The sequence below is a fragment of the Macaca thibetana genome, chromosome 16 (assembly GCF_024542745.1).
Source record: "Macaca thibetana thibetana isolate TM-01 chromosome 16, ASM2454274v1, whole genome shotgun sequence".
NCBI classification, from domain to species: domain Eukaryota; kingdom Metazoa; phylum Chordata; class Mammalia; order Primates; family Cercopithecidae; genus Macaca; species Macaca thibetana.
The window spans coordinates 53,161,459-53,186,437 of record NC_065593.1 but is presented as its reverse complement, the minus strand read 5'-3'; the positions used below and the strand labels follow the sequence as shown (position 1 = coordinate 53,186,437).

At 46.8% G+C, this 24,979-nt stretch overlaps 2 protein-coding genes across 2 annotated transcripts; one reads left to right on the top strand and one right to left on the bottom strand.

The window, feature by feature from the left end:
• Positions 1–4,624: 4,624 nt before the first annotated feature.
• Positions 4,625–8,684, bottom strand: CFAP97D1 (CFAP97 domain containing 1). The gene is made up of 6 exons (XM_050763021.1): positions 8,515–8,684; positions 7,907–7,977; positions 7,192–7,310; positions 5,775–5,898; positions 5,185–5,241; positions 4,625–4,745 (listed from the first exon to the last, which is right to left on the bottom strand). The coding sequence occupies exons 1-5, from the start codon at positions 8,636–8,638 to the stop codon at positions 5,185–5,187; spliced, it is 495 nt and encodes a 164-aa protein (XP_050618978.1). The 5' UTR covers positions 8,639–8,684; the 3' UTR covers positions 4,625–4,745.
• A 1,461-nt stretch (positions 8,685–10,145) lies between these two features.
• DUSP3 (dual specificity phosphatase 3) lies at positions 10,146–24,455 on the top strand. The gene is made up of 3 exons (XM_050763019.1): positions 10,146–10,391; positions 14,266–14,492; positions 20,780–24,455. Exons 1-3 carry the CDS (start codon positions 10,267–10,269, stop codon positions 20,983–20,985), a joined length of 558 nt encoding a protein of 185 aa, XP_050618976.1. The 5' UTR covers positions 10,146–10,266; the 3' UTR covers positions 20,986–24,455.
• Positions 24,456–24,979: the final 524 nt, after the last annotated feature.

Here is a 24,979-nt window from a genome sequence, read left to right as displayed (position 1 = left end):
AAAAAAATCAATAACTCAATCCACCAAAAATATACATCAGTCTTTAATGTGTATGTGCCAAACACCAGAGTTTCGAAATATATGAAGCAAAAACAGAGTTAAAAACAGAAATAGACAAATCCACAATTACAGTTGGGGATTTCAACACCCACCCTTAGCAACTGATAGAACTACTAGATAGAAAATCATCAGGATGTAGAAGAACTGAACACCATCAACCAACGGGACCTAACTGATATTTATAGAACACTTCGCCCATTAACAGCACAATACACATTCTTTTCAAATGTCCATAAAATATTCACCTTGATAAAAAAAAACAAAACACCTTAACAAGTTTAAAAGAATTGAAATGATGAAGTATGTTCTCTGGACATAATGGGATCAAATTAAAAATTAATAACAGAAAGATAACCAGAAAATCTCCAAACCTTTGAAACTATAACTAATATAACCTGAGCAGTTAATGGGCTGGATCATGAAAAGCCTTGTATACTCTATTTAAAGCTCCAGCCCATTATGCAAGAATGGCAAATCACTGAAGCCATTAAGCTAGAAAGTAATATGGGCATATTTTTGCATTAGTAATACAAGTTATAAATCACAAATGCCTGAAATATGGGCAGTAGCTCATATAGAGATTGAGACATAAGCCTCGTAGCTTTTAGACCATAGCCTGGGCAACAGAGTGACTCTGTCTTAAAAAAAAGAAAGAAAGAAAAAAGAAAAGATATATAGGGAGGGGGATAGGAGGAAAGAGAAGGAATGAAGTAAAAGATGACCTCAGGTTTCTACCCTGGGTGTCTAGAAGAATGGTTGTTAGTTAATAATGAATTTGTATTTAGACATGTTGTTTTTTTAAAGCTTTTTATTTTGAGATAACTGTAGATTCACATGCATGTAGGAAATAATACAGAGAGATCCTGTAAACTCCTTACCAGATTCCCCCAGTGGTAGCATATTGCAAAACTATATGGTACAGTATCACAACAAGGATATTGACATTGATACAGTCAAGATATAGAACAGTTTCATCACTGATATATTGGATGTCATCAAAAGACCTTGAGGATGAAAAGACAAATTATAGACTGGGAGAAAAATACATGCAAAGTGCATAGCAGGCAAATGACTTATATCTAGAATATGTAAATAACTTTCAAAATTTGCTATTTAAAAAATCAGGCCAGGTGCGGTGGCTCATGCCTGTAATCCCAGCACTTTGGGAGGCCGAGGCAGGTGGATCACCTGAGGTGAGGAATTTGAGACCAGCCTGGCCAACATGGTGAAACCCTATCTCTACCAAAAATATAAAAATTAGCCGGGCTTGGTGGTACATGCTTGTAATCCCAGCTACTCAGGAGGCTGAGGCAGGACAATTGCTTGAACCCGGGAGGCGGAGGTTGCAGTGAGCCAAGATCGTGCCACTGCACTCCAGCCTAGGTGACAGAGCGAGACTCTGTCTCGAAAAAAAAAAAAAAATAAAAAATAAAAAAAAATTTAAAAATCAGATTAGGAAATGAGCAAAAGACATGCACAGACATTTCACTGAAGAGGATATACAGATGAGATTTCACTACACACATATCAGAATGGCTAAAGTAAAAAAAGTGATAACATCAAATGTTGATGAGGATGTGGAGAAACTGGATCACTCATCCATTGTTGGTGGGAATATAAAATGGTATCATAGCTGCTCTGGAAAATTGTTTTGTAGTTCCTTTTAAAACTAAAATTGGACTTGCCATACAACCCAGCAATTGTACTCTTGGGCATTTATTCCAGAGAAAATATATTTTTGTGCAGAAACTTGCACACAAATGTTCACAGCAGTTTCACATATAATATTCAGGCCGGGCACAGTGGTTCACGCCTGTAATTCCAGCACTTTAGGAGGCTGAGACAGGTGGATCACGAGGTCAGGAGTTCAAGACCAGCCTGTCAAATATGGTGACACCCCTTCTCTACTAAAAATACAAAAATTAGCCAGGTGTGGTGGCACGTGCCTGTAGTCCCAGCTACTCGGGAGGCTGAGACAGGAGAATTGCTTCAGCCTGGGTGGTGGAGGTTGCAGTGAGCCGAGATCGCACCACTGTACTCCAGCCTGGGCGACAGAACGAGACTCCATCTCAAAATAATAATAATAATAATAATAATAATAATAATGATGATGTTTGAAAATCTAGAAACTATCCCAATGTCCTTTGATGGATGTGTGGTTAAATAAATTGTAGTACGTCCATACCATGGAAAACTACTCAGCAATAAAAAGGCACACACAACTTGGATGAACATCCAGGAAATTATTCTGAGTGAAAAAAGCCAGTCTCAAAAGGATGGACATATACTGCATGATGCCATTTATGTAATACCATGAACTAACAGAGAGGTGGAAAACAGATTCTGATTGCCAAGAGTTAGGCTTGAGGGTCTGAGGTGACTGTGGCTAAAGGGTAGCACAAGAGTGTCTTTTGATAATAGTGCTTTTAAGTATCTCAAATGTGATTGTGGTTACACAAAGCTATACATGTGAGAAAAACTGCATAGAGCTATACACATATGTACAAAAATGAGTGCATGTATAACTGATGAAGCCTGCGTAGGTTCTGTGCATCATCCCAATGTCAGTTTCCTGGTTTTGATATTGTACTCCAGTTATGCAAGATGCTAACATTGGTGGAGACTGGGTGAAGGTTGCAGGAGGCCTCCCTGTTCCTTTATTTTCAACTACCTGTGAATTTTCATTATTTCAAAATAGAAAGTTTAAAAAGTCAGTGTGATGGTTAATTTTAGGTGCCAACTTGACTGAATAGAAAGCTGGTAAAGCATTATTTCTGGGTGTGTCTGTGAGAGTGTTTCCAGGGGAGATTAGCATGTAAGTCTGAGTGAACTATGTGGGAAGATCCACTCTCAATGTGGAGAGGCATCAGTCAACTTGCTGTGGGTTCAGAGAGAACAAAAACAGACAAGAGGTGAATATGTCAATCTATCTGCTGGAACTAGAATACACTCTTCCGCTCCTGTCCTGGGACAACAACTCCAGGCTCCTTGGCCTTTGGACCCCAAGACACATACCGGTACCCTTGTCCCCCCTGGTGGGTTCTCAGGCCTTTGACCTTGAACTGAGAGTTACACCACCTTCTTCTTGGTTCTGAGGCTTTCCGGCTTGGACCAAGCCTTGCTACCAGCATCCCAGTGAGGTGGGAGGCAGAACTTGACTCCAGAGGCGGGGCTTGGACACAGGATCCAATTGAGGACTAGCTAAAACAGGGAAGGGGTGGAAGCAGCTTTCCATAAGACACTCCCATTAGTGTGTCCATGTCAGTTTACCATTACCATGGCAACACCTAGGAGTTGCCACCTCTTTCCACGGCAATGATCTAAGGACCCAAAAATTACTACCCCTTCCTATAGGCCGGACACGGTGGCTCACGCCTGTAATCCCAGCACTTTGGGAGGCCGAGGGGGTGGGGTGGATCACCTGAGGTCAGGAGTTCGAGACCAGCCTGACCAATATGGTGAAACCCCATCTCGACTAAAAATACAAAAATTAGCTGGGTGTGGTGGCGTGTGATTGTAGTTCCAGCTACTTGGGAGGCTGAGGCAGGAAAATCGCTTGAAGCCGGGAGGTGGAGGTTGCAGTGAGCTGAGATCGTGCCATCGCACTCCAGCCTAGGCGACAGAGTGAGTCTCCATCTCAAAAAAACAAACAAACAAACAAAAACTACCCTTTTCCTAGAATTTCTGCACAAACTGCCCCTTAATCTACATGTAATTAAAAGTAAGTATAACTATGACTGCAAAGCTCTCTGCCTATGGGGTAGCCCTGTTCTGCAGGAGCAGTCATGGAGCTGTAACACTGCCAGAGCTGTAACACTGCTGCTTCAATAAAACTGTCTTCTTCTACCCTACCACTGGTTCACCCTTAAATTCTTTCTTGGGTGAAGCCAAGAACCCTTGCAGGCTAAGTCCCACTTTGGGGGTTATCTGCCCTGCTGCATCAGGGTCTGCAGCTTGCAGATGGCCTCTGGTGGGATTTCTTCAGCTTCCATGATCTTGTGAGCCAATTCCCCAAATAAATCCTCTCTCTGTCTCTCTCTCTGTCTCTCTCTCTCTCTCCCTCTCCTATTGAGTCTGTCTCTTTGGAAAATGCTGACTAATATAATTGGGCTAAAAACTAGCACGACCAGTCATAGCAGGCCTGCAACATTGTCACACCATATGTTTTGAGACATTTTCACTGCTGCTGCTCCCTATAAATGAACAGAGTCCATGGAAACTTCAATGAGGCATTCTTTTCCAATTGTGTATATTCACAGAGGAACTAACAGCACTTGTTCCTTGTGTTTTCTGAACCTTGATGTTGTCATGTGATTTTGTTTTCCATTTTGACAGTGCTGTACTTGTGGCTGGATGATCTCACCCCAGCTTTTCTTCTTCCGTGGGATGGTGATGATGGTGTATGTTTTAAAGAGTTCTCTGATTTCTCTCTCTCTTTCTCTCGTTAAAACTTCTTTTCATAGCCCCAAATAAAAATGCTCATTGCATCTTTCCTTCTGCCTGCCCCATTTTGGAATGAGAACGTAAAGCCTTTGGGTCCCCTAAATGTAACTTACACATTTTATGTTCCAAGCTTTATTGAAGCGTCTGAAGATTGAGCATTCAGCCACTCAGGAGTGTCTTACGATTCTAAGCAGCCAGGAAATCCCAGGGCCTTCTCTTGTACCTTTTCCATGGTGAATAACCTTGTATTCAGTGGAGAAGAGAGGAGACACATCAATTACACAGAACTATTCTTTGGAACACCTGAGTGTCCATTTAGTCATTACTAATAATGTTAAATAATACAAAATGACAACATGCAGGTACTTTTGAATACTGAGAGACCTGGAATGTAACTTTGGCACAACTTCAAAGCCACAAGTGCTCCAGTTTATGTCTTATTCCCCTTAGACTCCCACAAAGCCTCAAAGATGATGACAAAAAGCAATATCATTTCCTTCTTGTATGGAGAGAAGAAATAAAGTCAGAGAGCCCCATGTTTCCTGAATGGATGACTAGTCAATATTATATGAGAAGAGCAAAATCCGTCTCCTTAACTGGGCCCCTCATTCGCCATTTATGGGGTTCTCAGTGCTTTGGTATCAGCTCTGGTCACAATGTTTGATAGTGAGAGAGACATACCTATTCATTTTGGGAGAGAAGATATCTCGTAGTATTTCTGATATAGCGCCTTGAATTCTTGAAGGAAAAAAATTGGTTTATGTCAATGCCAGGGCATTGGTGCTATTACTGAAGTTCTAAATCCTAGGGATGACTTAGAAAAGATTTAAAGACCAAAGTCAGTAAGTGGAGGTTTTTTAAAACACCACAGATGGCTTCCCCTCCCCTGACCTTTTTAAGGGTCATTCCTAAATGAAGCAAACCAACCACATACTGACTGATTCTTATACCCTAATCCCTGTACATTCAGCCTTTCTTAATGAATTAAGGGATGAGGGAAGATGCTACTAGATTATTTTTCTGGAACTGACACATAATTGTTATGTTATGAAACTGATACATAATAGCTTTGTTACCAAGATGTTTTAGCTGTTTGTTTGATGGTTTGTGCCTGTTAGTTTTGTTTGCTTTGGATGGTTTTTCCTTTAATGATTGTTACATTTCAGGTGATCTGACTCTAGCTGTTTAGGGATCTTTCTGAGACTCTCTCTAGGCTGAACAGGGACAAACTCTTGTGTGTGTCTGGGAGTATAACATAAGTGCCCACGTGCCTGCCAGTCTATCTCAGATGCCCTGCGGTCATAGTGGGGTTTGCGATCAACAAGCCTCTTCAGAATGCCCTGGTTTTCCATGGTGATTCTCACTAGCTCGCGGTTCCTCGTTTCTCTGTTTAAGCTGAAAAACACAAAACCCCGAGATGGGTGAAGAAGAAAATGCTCATCTTAACAAGTGGGGGAGATGAAGTCATGAGATCATAAATGCCAGGCTGTCTAAGTGCAGGGAGTAACCTGTCCTGCTGAGCCCACAGGCCACTGGGGCAGCCTGTTGATCCGCACTGCACTCTGGGAAATGTACACAGCATTTGGAGGTTTATATCAGTGGTCCCCAACCCTGTTGCCCATGAGAAGATTCTACTTCATTGATCTGAGGTGAACCACGCACACTGGCATTTTGTTAAAATTCCCCAAGGATTATAATGTAAAACCAGGATTGAGAACTTCTGGTTGGGGGAAGGTCTCCCTGTGGATAAATCCCTGGCGACAAGTTTTGGGTCACCTCGCTCCTCTCAGCTTTCAACTTATACCAGAATATAGCAGGATATAGGAATGGCATCTTGACCATCTCCTCCCCCTACACCAAATTCTTTCTCTTGCATGTGCTTCTTTTGTATCCTAATCACACTGCATTGTCATTATTTCCATAAATATCTCCCCTACAAGACCTTGAGTTCTTTGAGGTTAGGAAATATACATCTCATTTCATCTCTCTTATTCCTGGTGCCTAGCACATAGTAGTTGCTTAGGAAAGATTTCTGGAACCAATTTTAAGAATATCACATCATAGCCCCAGCCATGGTGCTATGGTCCAGATGTCTGTGTCCCCAAAATTCTTATGTTCAAATCCTAACCACTAAGGTGATGGTTAGGGGGTGCGCCTTTGAGAGATGATTAGGTCACCCTAATGGAATTAGTGTCCTTATGAAAGACGCCTGAGAGAAACCCCTTGCTCTTTCTGCCACATGAGGTTACAGTGAAAAGATGGCTGTCTGTGAAGCAGGCCCTCATCAGATGCCGAATTTACTGGCACCTTGATCTTTGGACTTCCTTGCCTCTAGAACTATGAGAAATAAATTTTTGTTGTTTATAAGCCACCAGTTTATACCATTTTGCTATAACACCCTATAATGGACTAAGACACATGGCCACCATCTTATAAAAGTGGGCAGTGCATTCTTGTGACAAACTGAATAGGACTCTGAAAAGTCTCTTAGATGAAATAAAAGCTCTTTAATGCTGGAGAAAGGTCCCCATTTTTAAAGTTTTCATTCTGTGTAACATGGTCTGTTTGGTTCTCCCTCAAGATAACTTTCCTTACGTACTCCTCTGGCTTGGGAAAAGCTCACACTAAAACCCAAGAGGAAAGTCAATTTTGACTTTTCAAAACTGAAATGAAGACAAAGAACATTACCTCTTGGAAAAATATTCATTCCAGCAATCCACCTTGGCAGGGCCACGATGGGCATTTGCGATTTTCTGACACAGTTGCTTGTTTTCATACTCGATTTTGTTGATTTTCTTTTGTTCACCCTGGTAAGAAACCACACCTCACCGTGGTGACACCATCAGTACACTGCTCCCACACACAATGACTTAGTGTCCCCCTCCTCTGAGATCATGGGAAAGGGGTGCATTGCGGGCCACAGGGGAGACTGGGAGCAGAACTTAAAAGACTGGGACGCTGGGCGCGGTGGCTCACTCCTGTAATCCCAGCACTTTGGGAGGCCGAGGCAGGCGGATCACGAGGTCAGAAGACTAAGACCATCCTGGCCAACATGGTGAAACCCTGTCTCCACTAAAAATACGAAAAATTAGCTGGGTATGGTGGCATGCGCCTGTAATCCCAGCTACTCGGGAGGCTGAGGCAGGAGAAACGCTGGAATCTGGGAGGCGAAGGTTACAGTGAGCTGAAATCATGCCTCTGCACTCCAGACTGGGCGACAGAGTGAGACTCCGCCTGGGGGGTGGGGCGGGAAAGACTAGGGGTGACGTGTGTGAGAAGGAGTGTTAACAAATCTTTGAGTAGATGGGTATTTAGAAGGCTCTGAGAAATTGAACCTCTTTAGGAAATGGACTGGAAGTCCATAAAATACATCTGCACATCTGCAAGCAGCGAGAACAAATACCTGTAGTTTGCTCAATTTTAAAATGTGATGTGTGTGCGCCACTGGAGGTTTGGTATCAACAGTAGGCTTCACTAGAGAAGGGGGATAAAAGGGAACAATGTTACATCACAGGAATTCCAGTAGCGGCCTCAGAAAACCAGCACTAGACAGTGTCCTTGACTAATGAACACTTTTGAATTAGGACCTTAATGCGACTCAGGAAGTTTGGTTTGGTTTAATTTATCAAATGGACATCTCTGGAGACTTTTGAGCAGAAACAAAAGAATAGTGAAAGTAAAATTTACAGAGATAAATATCCTTTTAATCCAATGAAAAAGCCTCTCTTCCAATCCTTTTCCAATATTTTTAGCCTGTCTATTGGCTTCTGAAGTCCTATCCTCTTTCTAACGTACTTTGGCTTTAAAGAGTTGAAGGGAGTATTTCCACCCAGTGAACTCCCTTGTGGAAGATACATTTTGTTATTGGTGCTAATGCCCTCTTGCCCAAATTCAGCAGATAAGGCCATATCATCCCAAAGCTGTGACCTGGTCTGGTTTACTGTCGATCTCTTTATGGGTTACCATTCCCAAATCCCTGATAGCGGTGTCCAGCCCAAAGTGCCCACATACCTATTTGTATTCTATTCTTGTGAGATATGTAGTGGCCAAGGTCCAGTTTCTTTCTGAAGGTTGTGCTTTGCCTGTGATTAGAGACGATAACAGGGTAGGCCAGATAATCCAGGGAATTGTTCATCTTCTCTTCCTAGTCTCACTTCAGAAATGAGGTACCCAGGCTCCTCTGTGAGGTGCCTAGCTGTCCCCATGACAAGCTGTCATAGTTACCCAGTTATGACATCAGGGACAGGTCCCGGGAAGGGAGTAGGAGCAGCGGAGCATGGCTGGCTGCCTCTGGGCTTGTGTTTTTAATGCTAACCTAGGCTCAAGTCAAGGAACTCGAAAGCGTTCTCCCCTGCTTAGAATGCAGATGCTACCAGCCAACACCAGAAGGAAAGGAGTGGTGTGCTGGGAGGGGTGGCCAGGGATGGGGTGGGGTGAGGGGTACAGAAATTCCAGCCTTGGTTACACATCTTGGGCTATCAGCTAAGTAGTCTCCACTGCAATAGCTTGCCTGAAGGTGCAAGACCACAAGTTTTGGGGGAGGAGAAAGTTGACCCTAATGATAATCTGATCCAATTCCTTTTGCAAATGAGGAAACTGAAGACCACAGCAGCAGCCATGTTACTCAAGAACCAAATTAGGCCGGGCGCGGTGGCTCAAGCCTGTAATCCCAGCACTTTGGGAGGCCGAGACGGGTGGATCACAAGGTCAGGAGATCGAGACCATCCTGGCTAACACAGTGAAACCCTGTCTCTACTAAAAAATACAAAAAACTAGCCGGGCGAGCTGGCGGGCGCCTGTGGTCCCAGCTACTCGGGAGGCTGAGGCAGGAGAATGGCGTGAACCCGGGAGGCGGAGCTTGCAGTGAGCTGAGATCAGGCCACTGCACTCCAGCCTGGGCGACAGAGCGAGACTCCGTCTCAAAAAAAAAAAAAAAAAAAAAAAAAAAAAAAAAAACCAAATTAGTGGCAGGGCTGGGCTCAGGATGTGGGGTTCCTGAATTCAAGGCCAAATTTGCTCTTTGCAGGAAGGGAACTGCCAGTCTTTCATGGCAGTAGGGGAGGGCGGCTTTCCTCCAGTACAGACTATCTTTTGTACTTAGTGGGAGTTCAGGAAATGCTGAGTGGCTTATGGTGGGCTGGCATCTGCTCCAGGAAGGGCTGCAGGAGTCTGATTGATCTCCACCCCAGCACAGGGTGTAGCACCCACTGGGTGCTCAACGCATTTGTTGATGAAGGACCAACACTTATTGAGTGCTCGCCATGCAGTGCTGGGTGCCTTCCTTGAATGTCACATTTAACTCTTCCAGCAATCACCTGGGCGCTTGATTCTGTCAAGCGCCCGGGTGATGCCTCCACAGCAGGGAGCCGCTCACGAGCCGAACCCCGCGGTCCCTGTAATCCTGAAAGACTGAAGGAACCTCTAGGTGTACCCCCGCCACAGAAACGTTTATTGGGCCCTGCATTTAATTCAGGGAAGGAAGTTACCGCGCTTCCCAGTTTACAAAGATACACAAACGGCCTGGACCGGGATGGGGCGAGGATTCCCGAGACTCGAGGGCGGTGGCGTCTCCCCCCCGGGACGCGCCCAGGAGTGGCGCGCTGGGCCCCCGCGTCACGGCGCCCGCGCTCCTCAGCTCCCGGAGCCCTGCGGGCCCGCCCCTGGGGCGGGACTGGGCGGCTCCCGGAGCGAGCCCCCGCCCAGCTGACCCGCCGCTCTCCGCCTCGCTTGCTCCTGCCGGGCGTGCTGGGCCCCGCCGCCGCCATGTCCGGCTCGTTCGAGCTCTCGGTGCAGGATCTCAACGACCTGCTCTCGGACGGCAGCGGCTGCTACAGCCTCCCGAGCCAACCCTGCAACGAGGTCACCCCGCGGATCTACGTGGGCAACGCGTGAGTCCCCCCAGTGAGCCCGGCCCCGCCGTCCCTCTCGGGACGCCCCGCCCACTCGAGGCCGGGGTCGGGGTGTCGCGAGTCTTGGGTTGGGGGAGCCCGGGCGCGATCGCCCCTCCGGGAGCCACAGCGGGGGCTTGGGAGGTGGCTGGAGTCGACGCCTACCCCAGCGCGTGGGGCCAAGGAACTGGAACCCTGCCTGGCCGGGCGCGGCCATTCCCCGTCGCGGGGTGCACGGAGCCCGGGGGGCGCCTGCCTGGGTCCTCAGCCGCCACCCCCTTGGGGCTTGGCCTTGGGCGGGGTCGGGGCTACCATGTTCACTTAACAGGTGGCCCTCGGTCGCCCGGCCGGTCTCCTGCCAGCGCGTCATGTGACAGCTGCCTGGTTCTGCAGTGAGGTCACCGCGGAATGTCTGCCTTCGCCGCCATGGCAACGGGCCGACGTCACAATTCGGGCATGGAATTTTCCTGGCCCGGCAGTCCTGGATCAGGGAACCTAAACACCCCAAACGAGCGAGTCCGGGGAGCTGGGCCGGGATTTCCAGGCCCCCACCTTCCAGATGTGGTTTGATTTACAGGAGATTCTAGAACGGTCCACTGATAATCCCCCTAAGGACCTGAGCCACTACCTAGAAAAGGCTCTTGACCTTTCACTCCCAGGCTCTGTCACCCTGGCTGGAGGGCGCGATCTCGGCTCACTGCAACCTCTGCCTCCTGGGTTCAAGCAATTCTCCTGCCTCAGCCTCCCGAGTAGCTGGGATTACAGGTGCCCACCACCATGCCTGGCTAATTTTTGTATTTTTAGTAGAGACGGGGTTTTGCCATATTGGTCAGGCTGGTCTCTTGGCCAGGCTGGTCTCAAACTCCTGCCCGCGTCGGCCTCCAAAAGTGCTGGGATTACAGGCGTTAGCCACTGCGCCTGGCCAGTAAGAATTTTTTTTTTAATTTAAATTTTAAAATTTTTTATAGTAAGAATGTCTAATCAGCAGAAGAGAACCAGTGTTAGAATTCTGAGATGTGAAATAGGAGCCACAAGAAAGAATAGATTAGCATGCCTGTACAGCCTTGGAAAGGCTCAGGTTGGATTTTCATGAGACTCTGAGGACCCAGTTACCAAAATCCTAAGCTCCATGGCTCAGCCCAAGGATGGCATGTTGAAAATTCAAAACTAACCCTCCTCCCATTTTACAGAGGAGGAAATGGTGGCTCAGAGTGTGTGAGGGACTACAAGGACAGGGTCAATGTCTTGTTCATGTATGTATTTCCTGACCTCTGCTAGGACCTGCTGTTCAGCCTGCCAAGGACTGCCACAGAAATGGGGTTCATCGTGGAACTAGAAGGGGTCCATCAGGCCCTAGCCTCATGGGGACAGTTCTCATCCATTCCATCATTCATTCACCAGTCTGAGCGCCTACTTTATGTCAGGCACTGTACAATGTTCATTCATAGTAGAGATAGTAATAATGATAATGGTAAATTTTTTGAATATTGAATTATTAATAGTATTAGAGGCCTGGCGCGGTGGCTCACACCTGTGATCCCAGCACTTTGGGAGGCTGAGGCAGGCGGATCACCTGAGGTCAGCAGTTCAAGACCAGCCTGACCAACATGGTGAAACCCTGTCTCTACTGAAAATACAAAAATTAGCTGGGCGTGGTGGCTGACGCCTGTAGTCCCAGCTACTGGGGAGGCTGAGGCAGGAGAATCGTTTGAACCCGGGAGGTGAGGTTGCAGTGAGCCGAGATCGTGCCATTGCACTCCAGCCGGGCAACAAGAGTGAAACTCCATCTAAAAAAAAAAAAGTATTAGAGAAGGGAGATGAATGGGAGTGACTCTTCAAAGGATTTTTTTCTATCAGCCACTGCTTTACAGTCTTGTGCAGTGTCCTAAGCAGGAATAAACAGAGTCCCACAGTGTCAGCCAAAGGCTTCAGGAATTGCAAAGCTCTAGAGACACCCTTCCTCTTGCCCCAAGCAGCAAGCAGGCCTTGTTAGCCTCAGGAACGCCGCTTGCTTGGGCAGCTTGGCCATTCAGCTGTCATCACTTCCCAAGTGGAAACCAAGGTTGTGCACGTCTGGTGTAGCCAGAGTGGCAATTGCTGATGGCCCCTGTAGAAAATACATCCCTTGCCCTCTAAGCACATCTGACTTTGACTTGGCCAGGGGTGTGGAGGTTCCTCAACAGGAAGGATCAGTGAGCACCAAGCACCAAGAGGACTTGGGCTCCATCCCCTTAACAAAATCAGGGCTGCAGCCATGTCCTCACAAGGCAGAGACAGAGCCTGTGTGAGCCACATTTGCCAGGCCTTGGGGGTTTTGCAGCAGATGTGGGCATGAGAGGCAGAGTGAGGTGTAAGATAGAGCAGGGCTGGATGTCGGGAGAAAGGAGATCTTCCCCCAGCTCTGCCACCGGCAGCACATGGGGCCTGTGCTCATCCCTCTGCTCATCCTGTTGGCCCTGAGTTCAAGCTCTGTTAAGCGGGGATATTGCCATCCTTGTTCCTCACAGGGCTGCTCGCAGTGAGCAAACAAGATCACATAGGAGGTGACATTTTATGAAGTATAAACTGCCATTTGGGCTGGGATGTTTTGTGAGATGAAATAAAAGGGCCTTTTCACCATTCAAACCAATTATGATTTTTATTTTTATTTTATTTTATTTTATTTTATTTTATTTTATTTTATTTTATTTTATTTTATTTTTCAAGACAGAGTCTTACTCTGTCACCCAGGCTAGAGTGCAATAGCATAATCTCGGCTCACTGCAACCTCCAACTCCCGGGTTCAAGTGATTCTCTTGTCTCAGCCTCCCGAGTAGCTGGGATTACAGGCCTGTACCACCACACCTGGCTAATTTGTGTATTTTTAGTAGAAACGGGGTTTCACCATGTTGGCCAGGCTGGTCCCGAACTCCCGACCTCAGGTGATCCACATGCCTCGGCCTCCCAGAGTGCTGGGATTACAAGTGTGAGCCACTGCACCCGGCCTTAGATCAATTATTTTGTAACCTCCCATAGTTCTGTTGGGGCCACTTACTCCCCAAGTACTAAATCACCCAAAAGAGCTTTGGAAATGTAGCTAGTGGAAGGTGGTAGGTAGGATCCCTCTAGGGGGCAGGGAGGGGGCTGCCTGGCGCATGACAAATTTATTTTTCTACACTCATTCACCACTTATTTATTCAGCACCTACTATGTGGCAGGTACTATAGCAGGTGGTGGGGAAACAGACTTAAAGCAGACATGGTTCCTCTCTCAAGGAGCTCAAAGCCTGGATGTCTAAACACAGAAGCACAATCAAGCATTAGAATCGTAGTGCTCACTACCATGTCCGGCTCTGTCAACGGAATAGCCCATTTAATGCTCATAAGAACCTCAGGGAGAAGGCACTGTTATCCCCATTTTACAGAGAGGGAAACTGAGGCACAGAAAGGTTAAATGGCTTCTTAAGGTTGCCTGGCTAGTACCTGGGCTGGGTGCAGACCCAGTTAGTCTGGTTCCAGAGCCCATTTGTAACCAGTTGGCTATGTACACCCCCACCACAGCTTAGGGAGCATGGGGCCAAATGGAATGGAGGGGAGACAAACACTGCAGAGGGTGTGAAAGATGAGAGGGCGCATTTCTCCAGAAAAGGTGGGAAAGAGCATTCCAGAGGGAACAGCATGGCTATGAAACTACCAGTCTATTTGGGGAAGCTGCTGGCAATTCGATATGGCCAGAGTCAGGGAGGAGGTCATAAGTTGAGGCAGGAGAAGCCGGCAGGGGCCAGAGCATGGAGGGGTTCCTTGCTTTGCCAAGAGGTTTAAATCCTCCTTCATCTTCCTCCCCCTGGGGCTGCCATTTGGTTGGTTAATCATCCCCACCATTGTCTCCCGTCCAGGTCTGTGGCTCAGGATATCCCCAAGCTGCAGAAACTAGGCATCACCCATGTTCTGAACGCGGCTGAGGGCAGGTCCTTCATGCACGTCAACACCAATGCCAACTTCTACAAGGACTCCGGCATCACATACCTGGGCATCAAGGCCAACGACACACAGGAGTTCAACCTCAGCGCTTACTTTGAAAGGGCTGCTGACTTCATCGACCAGGCTTTGGCTCAAAAGAATGGTAAGGGACCTCCCGCCAGGAAAAGATGGGAGGCAGCTTTGACTAGACTATCCCTCTGGAAAACAGGCCCACAACAGGTCTCTTCTTGGAAACCTCCTTGTTTCCCATCTTCTGGGGTGAATGACAGAGCTGTAGGTCTCTCTCTGCTCACCTGGCTGCCTGTCAAGTGGCCCCATGTGTCACAGGATGTGCAACTCATTCACACCGTGGCAGCCCCAGGGTCCTTGCATTTGATTGCACTTTGGCTGGAGGTTGGTTTCCAGTTGCTTACACATCCCCCATTCAAACAGCTGTAACGATGAGGAAGACGTGTTCATGTGTTCATGTGCATGGCAGGAAGTCCTGAGGTGAAAGAGCATAGGGGCTGGTTGATTCAGCAGTTCCGTGGTGGCATCTGGACCAGGCCCTTTCCCTTTCTCTCTCCTGCCACCTCAGTGTTGGGTGCTCCCGTCGTGGTCCCAAGATGGGATCCGGTCACCACATCCAAGCAGGACAAAGTACAGCAGATGAGGCACTGCAGCTATCTCTTCCCACCTTTTCTCTCTCTCTCTCTCTCTCTCTTTTTTTCTGAGACGGAGTCACACTCTTGTTGCCCAGGCTGGAGTGCAATGGCGCGATCTCGGCTCACCGCAACCTCCACCTCCTGGGTTCAAGTGATTCTCCTGCCTCAGCCTCTTGAGTAGCTGGGATTACAGGCATGTGCCACCACGCCCGGCTAATTTTGTATTTGTAGTAGAGATGGGGTTTCACCATGTTGATCAGGCTGGTCTCGAACTCCTGACCTCAGATGATCCGCCCACCTCGGCCTCCCAAAGTGCTGGGATTACAGGCATGAGCCACCGCACCCAGCCACTCTCTCTTTTTTAAAGAGACAGGGTCTTGCTACATTTTCTAGACTGGTCTCCAACTCCTGGCCTCAAGCAATCCTCTCACCTCAGCCTCCTGAATAGCTGGGACTACAAGCCCATGCCACCATGCCTGGTCTCTCTCTTTTTTTAAGGACAAGTAAAACATTTCCCAGAAATTCCCCTCACATCTCATTGGCTAGAGATTCATGTGACTGCCTGGCAAGGGGAAAAGGGGTAGCTGTGGTCGGCTTAGGTTGGCAGTCAGCAAACCACAGCCCCCCCAGCCAAATCTTCCAGCCACTTAAAAAACACTTTCTGCAGCCCCCAAAGGTAAGGTAAGACCGAAGGAGAACTACCAAGGTGCTGGCAGTCACCAAGGCGTTACAGCAAGAAACCCTAGAAGGCCACAAAGCAGACATCAGCTGAGCAGGCTGGGCCACTCGCCCTTTCTCCCTTTCTGCTTTTAGCTATTTCTCTCAGCTCCTCCCTTAGCCTCTTCCTCCCTCCCCACCCCAAACCCTCCCAGCGGAGGGGACCCCCATGAGGTGTGATCAGCCTTGGCTCTACTACTCTGATGATTCTTGGGCCCAGCAGCCTCACCGTCTGAATTATTTCCAGTAAACACAATTTTCTAGACCACTGGACAGTGCACGCTCAGGGCTCAGAGAGCAGCTTTACTGTGGGAGTATCTGCAGACTTTGCTGACAGGCCCCTCATGGTCCTTCCCGGTCACTGTCACCCCCCACCCTGCCCACGCCCTCCACTCCAGCTGTACTGAGCTCCTCACCCTGTGTAGACATAGGCTGGGTGAAGGGGAAGGATTTTGTTGTTCTCATGTAATATCAATTGGTCATTCGTTCAGGGAATTTCAAGCTCTCTGACTTTGTTTCCACTTCCCAAAACCTAGGAACATTCTCTTTTTTTGACTTCCTGTCTCAGTCCAGGTGTGCTGGGTCTTCAATCTGAAAAGTTCTCTATGCCTCTCCCTACCCGGTCCTCTGGCAAACTCCACCTCGTCCTTGGCATGGTGTCCTCTCTTCCATGAAGCCTGCCCACAGGCTGGGTCCACTTTGTTCCTTGTCCGTCTCCTTAGCACATAGTAGGTACATCACAAATGATTAATGAGCAAGTGATGAAGAATTCCATGGGCTCTAATGCCAAGTATAAATGCTTCCAAGAATGAGTGGCTAAGTGAGTCAACAGAAACATGCTGGCCTCCGACAGGGAGTGGGGTCCAGGGACCCATCACTGAGAGCTAGGTGGGATGGCTGAGGATGCTCAAGAGGGAGCAGTCACTTCCAGCTGGGAAAACCAAGGGAGGCTTCATGGAGGAGGTGGCATCTGGGCTGGGCTTAGAGGAATGGGAGGTTGAACTGGCCCCTTTCCCAGTAGGCTCTGTGTGCACTGGGCATGCAAAGTATGTTCTAGATGGTGAGGTGGCTGCTCTGCAGAGGGTCTCATTCCTAGGGTGGGGCAGGGGAAGCCCCATTCTGAATATTTTGGGCATACAGGCCAGAGGGTGAATGGGCAAGAAAGTGGAGGACTCCTGCTTCCTGATTTGGAAGGCATTGAGAAAATAGAGTGGTGTTTTGCAGGTAGGGTGATGGGAGCAGAAGAGACTCTGTTGGACTCTGGGCTAGCAGATTCCTTGCCAAACAATGCCCTTATAGAGGTGTTAGTAGGTAATAATTCACTCAGCTAGTCAGGAAATATTTATTGAGCATAAGGTGTATGCTAGAGATTGTAACACATCCAAAAATCAATGCCCCACATTTCTTGCCTTTGGTTTTTTTTTTTTTTTTTTTTTTTTTTTGAGATGGAGTCTGGCTCTTGTCACCCAGGCTGGAGTGCAGTGGCGCAATCTAAGCTCACTGCAACCTCCACCTCCCAGGTTCAAGTGATTCTCCTGCCTCAGCCTCCTGAGTAACTGGGATTACAGGCATGTGCCACCACGCCCAGCTAATTTTTGTATTTTTAGTAGAGACGGGGTTTTGCCTTGTTGGCCAGGATGGTCTCGAACTCCTGACCTCAGGTGATCCACCCACCTCGGCCTCCCAAAGTGCTGGGATTACAGGTGTGAGCCACCGTACCCAGCCATTTCTTGCTCTTAAGGAATTCGTCCTCTGGGAGAGAAAGTCGATCTGCGCATGTCTGGCAATGACACGGGACCAGGGCTGCTGTAGCTGAGGGTGTACCAGGTGCCACCAGAGGATGCCCAGTATTGGGTAACATTTATTGAGTGCTCATGGATGCCAGGTGCTAACCTAGAGGATTCATGTGTCATCTCCTTTAATCTTCTAACCACCTTGTGCAATGGGTACTATTGGCCAGATAAGAAAACTGAGGCACCTTGAGGTAGGTAGATCATGAGTTAATAACCAGTGTATTGGTCAGGATTCTCTAGAAAAAACAGGACCAATAGAATATACAGTGGTCCTCCGCATCTATGTATGGGAACTGGTCTGGGTGCTGTGGCTTTACAGGTTACCTTGTGCCATACGTGTGAAACAAGGGCCTTCTGATGGCCAACCCACCCTTAATGCTGGCCAGTCTATTTTACACAAAGTTTTAAGTTTTCCTGGTGTCAGAGTACTCCATAGTCTCCCTTAAATCCTGTCTTGAAAATTTTCAACATAGTTCCTAGTAGGGTGGGCTTATTTGTGCCTGACCCATGCTTCTTCGAGACAAAACACCACGCTTACACCACACACACACCACAAAACAAAGAACAGGTAAAAGGGCACACACACACTTTTGCAGTGTATGTGCACAGTGTATGTGGGTTCCACATCTGTGGATTCAACCAACCGCAGACTGAAAATATTAAAAACAACATAAAAAAATGTTATGTCTGTACTGAACATGTACAGACTTTTTTCCTTGTTATTCTCTAGATGATATAGTCTAATAACTGTTTACATTGTCTTGGGTATCATAAGTCATCTGGAGATGATTTAAAGTATAGGGGAGGATGTGCAGAGGTTATTTGCATATATGATGTCATTTTATAATCAGGAACTTGAGCATCTGTGGATTTGGATATCTGCAGGAGGTCCTGGAACCAATCTCCCCTGTGGATATTGACAGATGGTGTCTATTTTTTATATATATATATATATATACATATACACACACACACACACACTATATTAAAATATGTTATATATATTTTTTAATAAAAATAAACCTGCATATAAATACATAATATATAATATATATTATAAATATATAAATACATAATTATATGTAATCTATTTTACATAATTATGTTTTAAATTTAAATTTAATTATATATAATAATATATTTTATATAATATAAATATATAATTATATTAAATATATTATTTTATTTAATATAATTATATCTAATATATGATATAATTTTATCATTCATAATTTTATATAATATAATATATAATTATATAATTATATTATATAGTTATGTGTTTTATATTTACATATAAGATATATGTTATATGTAGTCTCTATATATTACATATATTTACATAATATATAGTTTATATGTATATTAATATATTTTTTTTAAGACAGAGTCTTGCTCTGTCACCCAGGCTGGAATGTAGTGGCGCAATCTTGGCTCACTGCAGCCTTGACCTCCCAGGCTCAAGGGATCCTCCTGCCTTGGCCTCCAGGTAGCTGGGACTACAAGCATGCGTCACCACCCTGGCTATTTCTTTTTTTTTTTTTTTTTGAGAGATGGCATCTTACTATGTTGACCAGGTTTGTCTTGAACTCCTGGCCTCAAGTGATTCTCCAGCCTCTGCCTCCCAAAGCATTGGGATTACAGGTGTGAGCCGCCGCACCTGGCCATATATTATTTTATATATATTTATTATATTGATTTATATATACATATATGATTTATTTTAAGGGATTGACTCATATGCCTCTCAGAGCTGGGAAGTCTGAAGTGAGGCAAGCTAGCAGGCTGGAAACTTTGGCAAGATTTCTGTGTAACAGTCGAGGTGTAATATGTCTTCTCCAGGAAACCTCAATCTTTGTCCATTAGGTCTTCAACTGTTTTGATGAGGCCCACCCACATTATCAAGGGTGGTCCCCTTTTACTTAAAGTCAACTGTCTGTAGATGCTAATTACAGCTACAGAATACCTTCACAGCAATATCTAGATGAGTGTTTGATCAAGTGACCGGGCATTGTGCATTAGCCAAATGGATGCATTTTACCATTACAATCAGTCAGTCAAATTTAAACCTGGCTTCATATGGCTTCAACAATGTGGGGCTTTTTTCTTTTTTCTTTTTTTTTTTTCGAGACAGAGTCTCACTCTGTTGCCCAGGCTGGAGTGCAGTGGTGCGATCTCGGCTCACCTCAACCTCCGCCTCCTGGGTTAAAGCAATTCTCCTGCCTCAGCCTCTCAAGTAGCTGGGACTACAGGCGCACGCTGCCATGCCTGGCCAATTTTTTGTATTTCAGTAAAGATGGGGTTTCACCGTGTTGCCTAGGCTGGTTGTGAACTCCTGAGTTCAGTCAATCCGCCTGCCTCAGCCTCCCAAAGTGTTGGGATTACAGGCGTGAGCCACCACGCCTGGCCTTTTTTTTTTTTTTTTTTTTTTGAGACGGAGTCTCGCCCTGTCACCCAGGCTGGAGTGCAATGGCTCAATCTGAGTTCACTGCAACCTCCGCCTCCTGGGTTCAAGCAATTATCCTGCCTCATCCTTCCGAGTAGCTGGGATTACAGGCGCACGCCACCATGCCTGGCTAATTTTTTTGTATCTTTAGTAGAGATGGGGTTTCGCTATGTTGGCCAGGTTGGTCTCGAACTCCTGACCTCGTGATCTACTTGCCTCGGCCTCCCAAAGTGCTGGGATTACAGGCATAAGCCACCGCACCCGGCCCCTTGCAGGCTTCTGACAGCACAGATGGGTTTCACCCACTTTCATACTCTGTGGGCTCGTCCACCTCATATCTGTGTGCTGCCTCCATGTTGCTTCTGCTAAGTGGTGGGCTGGTCATTCTTTGTATTTATCCTTTCTACTGTGGATGGGCCTTTGGGGGTTTCTAGCTGGGGTCCATGATGTACAGTGCTGCCTATGAACATTCTGACCCATGTTTGTGAAAGTGAATGCATATCTCTATTGGACCTGGGCCTGGGAGTGGGATTGCTGGGCCAGAGGGGATGCACGTGTTCAGTTTGAGGAGATGCCGCCTTGCCACACAACTTTCCAAAGTGGTTGTTCCAATTCACACCCCACCTCCCCCAGCCATGCAGAAGAGCTCCAGTTGCCCCGTATCTTCACCAGCACTTTGGGTTTTCCATCCTTTTCATTTTAGCCATTCTGGCGGGCACACAGTGGCGTGACATTGTGGTTTTAAGTGGCACTTCACGGAAGAGTCTTGACCGATGCCATGGTGTGATGGGACGCCCCCAGCTCACCGCATCTCCCCTGTTTCTTACAGGCCGGGTGCTCGTCCACTGCCGGGAAGGTTACAGCCGCTCTCCAACGCTAGTTATTGCCTACCTCATGATGCGGCAGAAGATGGATGTCAAGTCTGCCCTGAGCATCGTGAGGCAGAACCGTGAGATTGGCCCCAACGATGGCTTCCTGGCCCAGCTGTGCCAGCTCAATGACAGACTAGCCAAGGAGGGGAAGTTGAAACCCTAGGGCATCCCCGCTGCCTCTGCTTAGAGGTCTACGGGGGAGGCCGTGGGCAACGATGTCCCGAGCTGCCATGTTTAGGAAACACACTGTACCCTGCTCCCAACATCACAAGGCACTTGTCTACAAGTCTGTCTCAACACAGTCCTGGGCCACTTTCCCCACCCTGGGGAGTACACAAAGAAGCTTGCCAAGGGGGGCGTCCTCGCTCCCCAGTTGTCCTGTTTCTGTAACTTTCGATGTCTTTTCCCTAGGATGGGGGCTCAGAGGGGGAAGGCCTGTGGCCTGCATGCTTCCCGATGGCCCAGGGCAGGAAGTGTGTGGAAGCGTAAGGCCTAGGATGCTCATAGAGGTCCCTCATGACCTCCCTTCCCCTACTCCCAAATCCTCTCTTGAGTGGGGACCTCAACACCTTGAGCTCTAGTAAAGGAACTATGCAAATGCAGGCCACTCTCCCCGCCACGTCTGTGCCCCCCACTGTCCCCACAGCCTTCCACACCCTGTACATAGGCAGAGCTCTCACGTCTTGAGGTCCGGAGCTGGGGCAGGGGTGTCTGTCAGTCATTAGTGGATGGAGATTCCCATAGCAAGGCTGCATTGAATGATTTCCTTAGGAAGAATGGTCCCTACACAAAGAGGCCTTGTGTGGGCAAACCTGGAGAACCCTCCTAAATCCATAGAGTTTTCAAAATGTGAATCTTTGGAAGCCTTGAGTTCAGAATCTGCTGCTCTGGAATATTTCGCTTTGACCTTATCTCAGTCACTTCATTTTTGAGAAGAGCGATGCCTTGGGCATGCTTTCTTTTTTTTTTCTCTCTCTTTTAGAAAACAGGGTGTTGAAGTCCAACCTATTTAAAAACCCCACCATTTGGAGAATTACAAGGGTTTTGTCCTGAATTACAGCGCTGGCAAGCCCAAGCCACTCGTGCTAACTGCTTTTTGTCTCGGTTGCTATTCCAAGAACAGAAGGAGGAAGTTGGCCAATTACAGCGTGTGTGCATGGGTGTGTGTGGGGGGTGCCTCTCAGAAATGCGGCCAGAAGACAGCAGGGAAGTGAAAAGTCCCAGGCACACACCCTGCCCATTGCAGGTGGCTCTTAGAGCTCTCTGGTGCCAGCATGGGATTCCTGAAGTGACTCAGCCAGGCAGACACAAGACATGGCGGAGTATCCAAATGGATCCTTTACTGGTGGTAGAGCAAAAAAACCCAAACGCAGTCAGCCTTTCAAAAGACTTTCTAAGGATGATATTGGAATGCACTACCCCTCACATGTGTATGCACATTTGCCAGAATATAAGAGTTTTGTTTTAAACACAGTCTTGTTAGGATTTTACATTATTATTATTATGGAAAGTGATTGTGATGCTATTTATCTTCAGGGTCACTCTGGGCAAAGAGAAGGTCCTCAGCCATGCCCCCAGCACCTTGCACATAGTTGTCTGATAAAAGTTTAAGAAATTAAATGCTTTTTGAGCACCAAATATACATAGGGCATTGTTCTGGTGGGTGTTTCACGCTCCCAGAAGCCTGAATTCATGGTAGGATCACTTGCAAGGCCTTGTGAAGGTATCTTACCTAAAATGAAATATCAGGGACTTTTGTTGACTATTTACAACTCAGTTTTACATTTAAATTCAGGCAGTGTTAATATGCCAAGGTGGGGAATGTGCCTTTTTCAGAGTTGGCCAGGAGCTCCTGGCTGGGACACGGAGAAGCAGGTGTGGTGTAAGGCCTCACTCCCGGCTATGAAGGTCTCTGATCACACAGGAGCAGTCCTGCCCAGCCTGGTCATTTGCTGTCCACTTTTCTCTGTGACCACAGCAGCCCTGAACAACTAGGATGTGTCTTCTTCTCCAGATAGTGAAAAAGGTGTCCAGATAAACCCACCTAAGTGAAATGGCCATCCTCTAAACTGGGTACCTCACTGCACAGCTTCCAGGTAGCCTTCCAACTTAATCTAACTTGAGCCTCACAATAACCCTGTAAAGTTAGTAGAGCTTGTTCTTGTATTGTGGCCTTTATTAAAAAAGGAATTGAGGTTCAGAATGATTAAGGGCATGGCCCCCAGGGTTGTCCAGCTCTATAAGGTGGAGCTGGGTAAGATTTTGGGTTTGCTGCTCCCTGAAGCTGGATTCTTTCATATGATACTCTTTTGCAAGAAAAGGGCTCCCTGGGATTTCCAGGTGTACTGCACATGCCCTTGATCCAGCCCCGGAGAAGCAAGTAAAAAGGGTGGGTCCCTCATAGGCTAGAATGTGCAGCTCTTTCTCCAGGTGGGATGTAGTACCCCTAAGTAGAGCTTTCTGCTCTGCTCCTGGAAGAGGCTAGGGAGCTGGGGCTGGGGCTCCCCTCCCATGCCCAGGAAGTGGTCACCCCATGGGACAGGCACAGCTACTTACGTGAACACAGCAGGTTGGTGTGGCTGGCTAACTAGGACCTCTCGAAAGCCTCTGTGGGGGCATGAGGGAGAAAAGGCCACTGGGAGAATTACTGCCTTTACTTTGGAACTACTTTTATGCTGATAACTTGGGATTTCTTGATAGTCCTTCACCCCCAAAACCCCGTATTTACTTAACGAGATTTAGCTCCTAGTTCTTCAAGTAAAATAAAAGTCTCTTGTGTAAGAGCCAACACATGCCCAGTTGTGGATGGGAGCTGTTCCTGGACAGCCTTCTACCGCCTGGGAAGTGTTGGAACAGGAACTCAGGGTGCCCTTACCCCCTCCCCAGACCTGATCCCTTTCTTTGACAGAGCACCATCCAGGCAAAATTAGAGCGCCAAATGGTTTTCTTCTCAATCTTAAAGCAGTATACCGTTCCACAGGCTGGTCTGTGTCCCTGCCACTCTGAGTTATCCAGAAACCACCACCTACAAATGAGGGGACTCATCTAGAAGACCTCTAAGGTCCCTTTTGGCTCTGAGGGGTCTCTAATAATCCCCACTTGGAATTAAGCACCGCAAGGAAATTATGGGTATGTGAGTCATAATGTGATGGCCAGCAGGTGGCGCTGCCTTCCACCCATGGTGATGGATGGTTCGGAAAGGGAATGTTGGGGCCTTTTGTGCCACAAGTTAAGATGCTACTGTTTTAATAAAAATAAATAAAGCACTGATCTTCAATTTGAAGACATGAGCTTTTCTCGAAGGAAATTTTCTTTTTCACAGAACTGGTGTCAGGAATCACTGAAGGGCTAACAGTGATGGTCCTTCCAAGTCAAGGTTTTAACCTGATTGGAAATAGAAGACATTTCAGGTTGAGAGAACAGATTGGTTGGAAGCTTAAATTTTGTTGCCTCTTAACTCCGCCAGATTTTAGGGTAATTTGATTGTGAAAGAGTGAATTTTCTGGACAGAAAAGGGAGAGCTACCAAACTGTTTTTTTCTTTTTTAAAGGAAGTTTAATGTCCATTGTATCACAAATCAGTGTTAAAACACCAAAACTGTAGCCAAAATAAATGTCTTACATTACAAAGGTATTGTTTTTTTTTTTTTTTGTCCTTCTTATCACAGTTGATTTTCTTTTTATGTTTTTATGCTTAGCTTTTTTCGTGAGGGCTTAGCTTTTATATTTGCTTTTTCTAACTTTTTAAAAATAATCATCTTTAAAACATAGCTGTTCTGAGCTAGTTATAGGTTCCATGATGGTCCTGTTTATGCAGTAGATATTGATGAACATCTCTCCAGTACCAGAAATGTTCTGTTAGGAATATTCTTAGGTAGAATGGCCCACCTGGATGAAGGAGGTAAGATTTGTACTCCTAAGACAGTAGGGGACTAGGGTGTTCATCTCAAGGTAGCCTCACGTGATGACTGGGTGGCATTTTGGGATTTGAGTGATCCTGCAAATGAACAGTCCCTAAACATATCCCCTTCCCCCAGATGCCTTAAATTCCACTATTGGTGTTATGTTCCTTTGAATAAAAAACCTTAGAGAAAGTGGGTGCCTTTTCTCCCAGACAGAAGTCTGGGCAGAGAAAGCCCCTTGAGGTTCCTGTTGCCT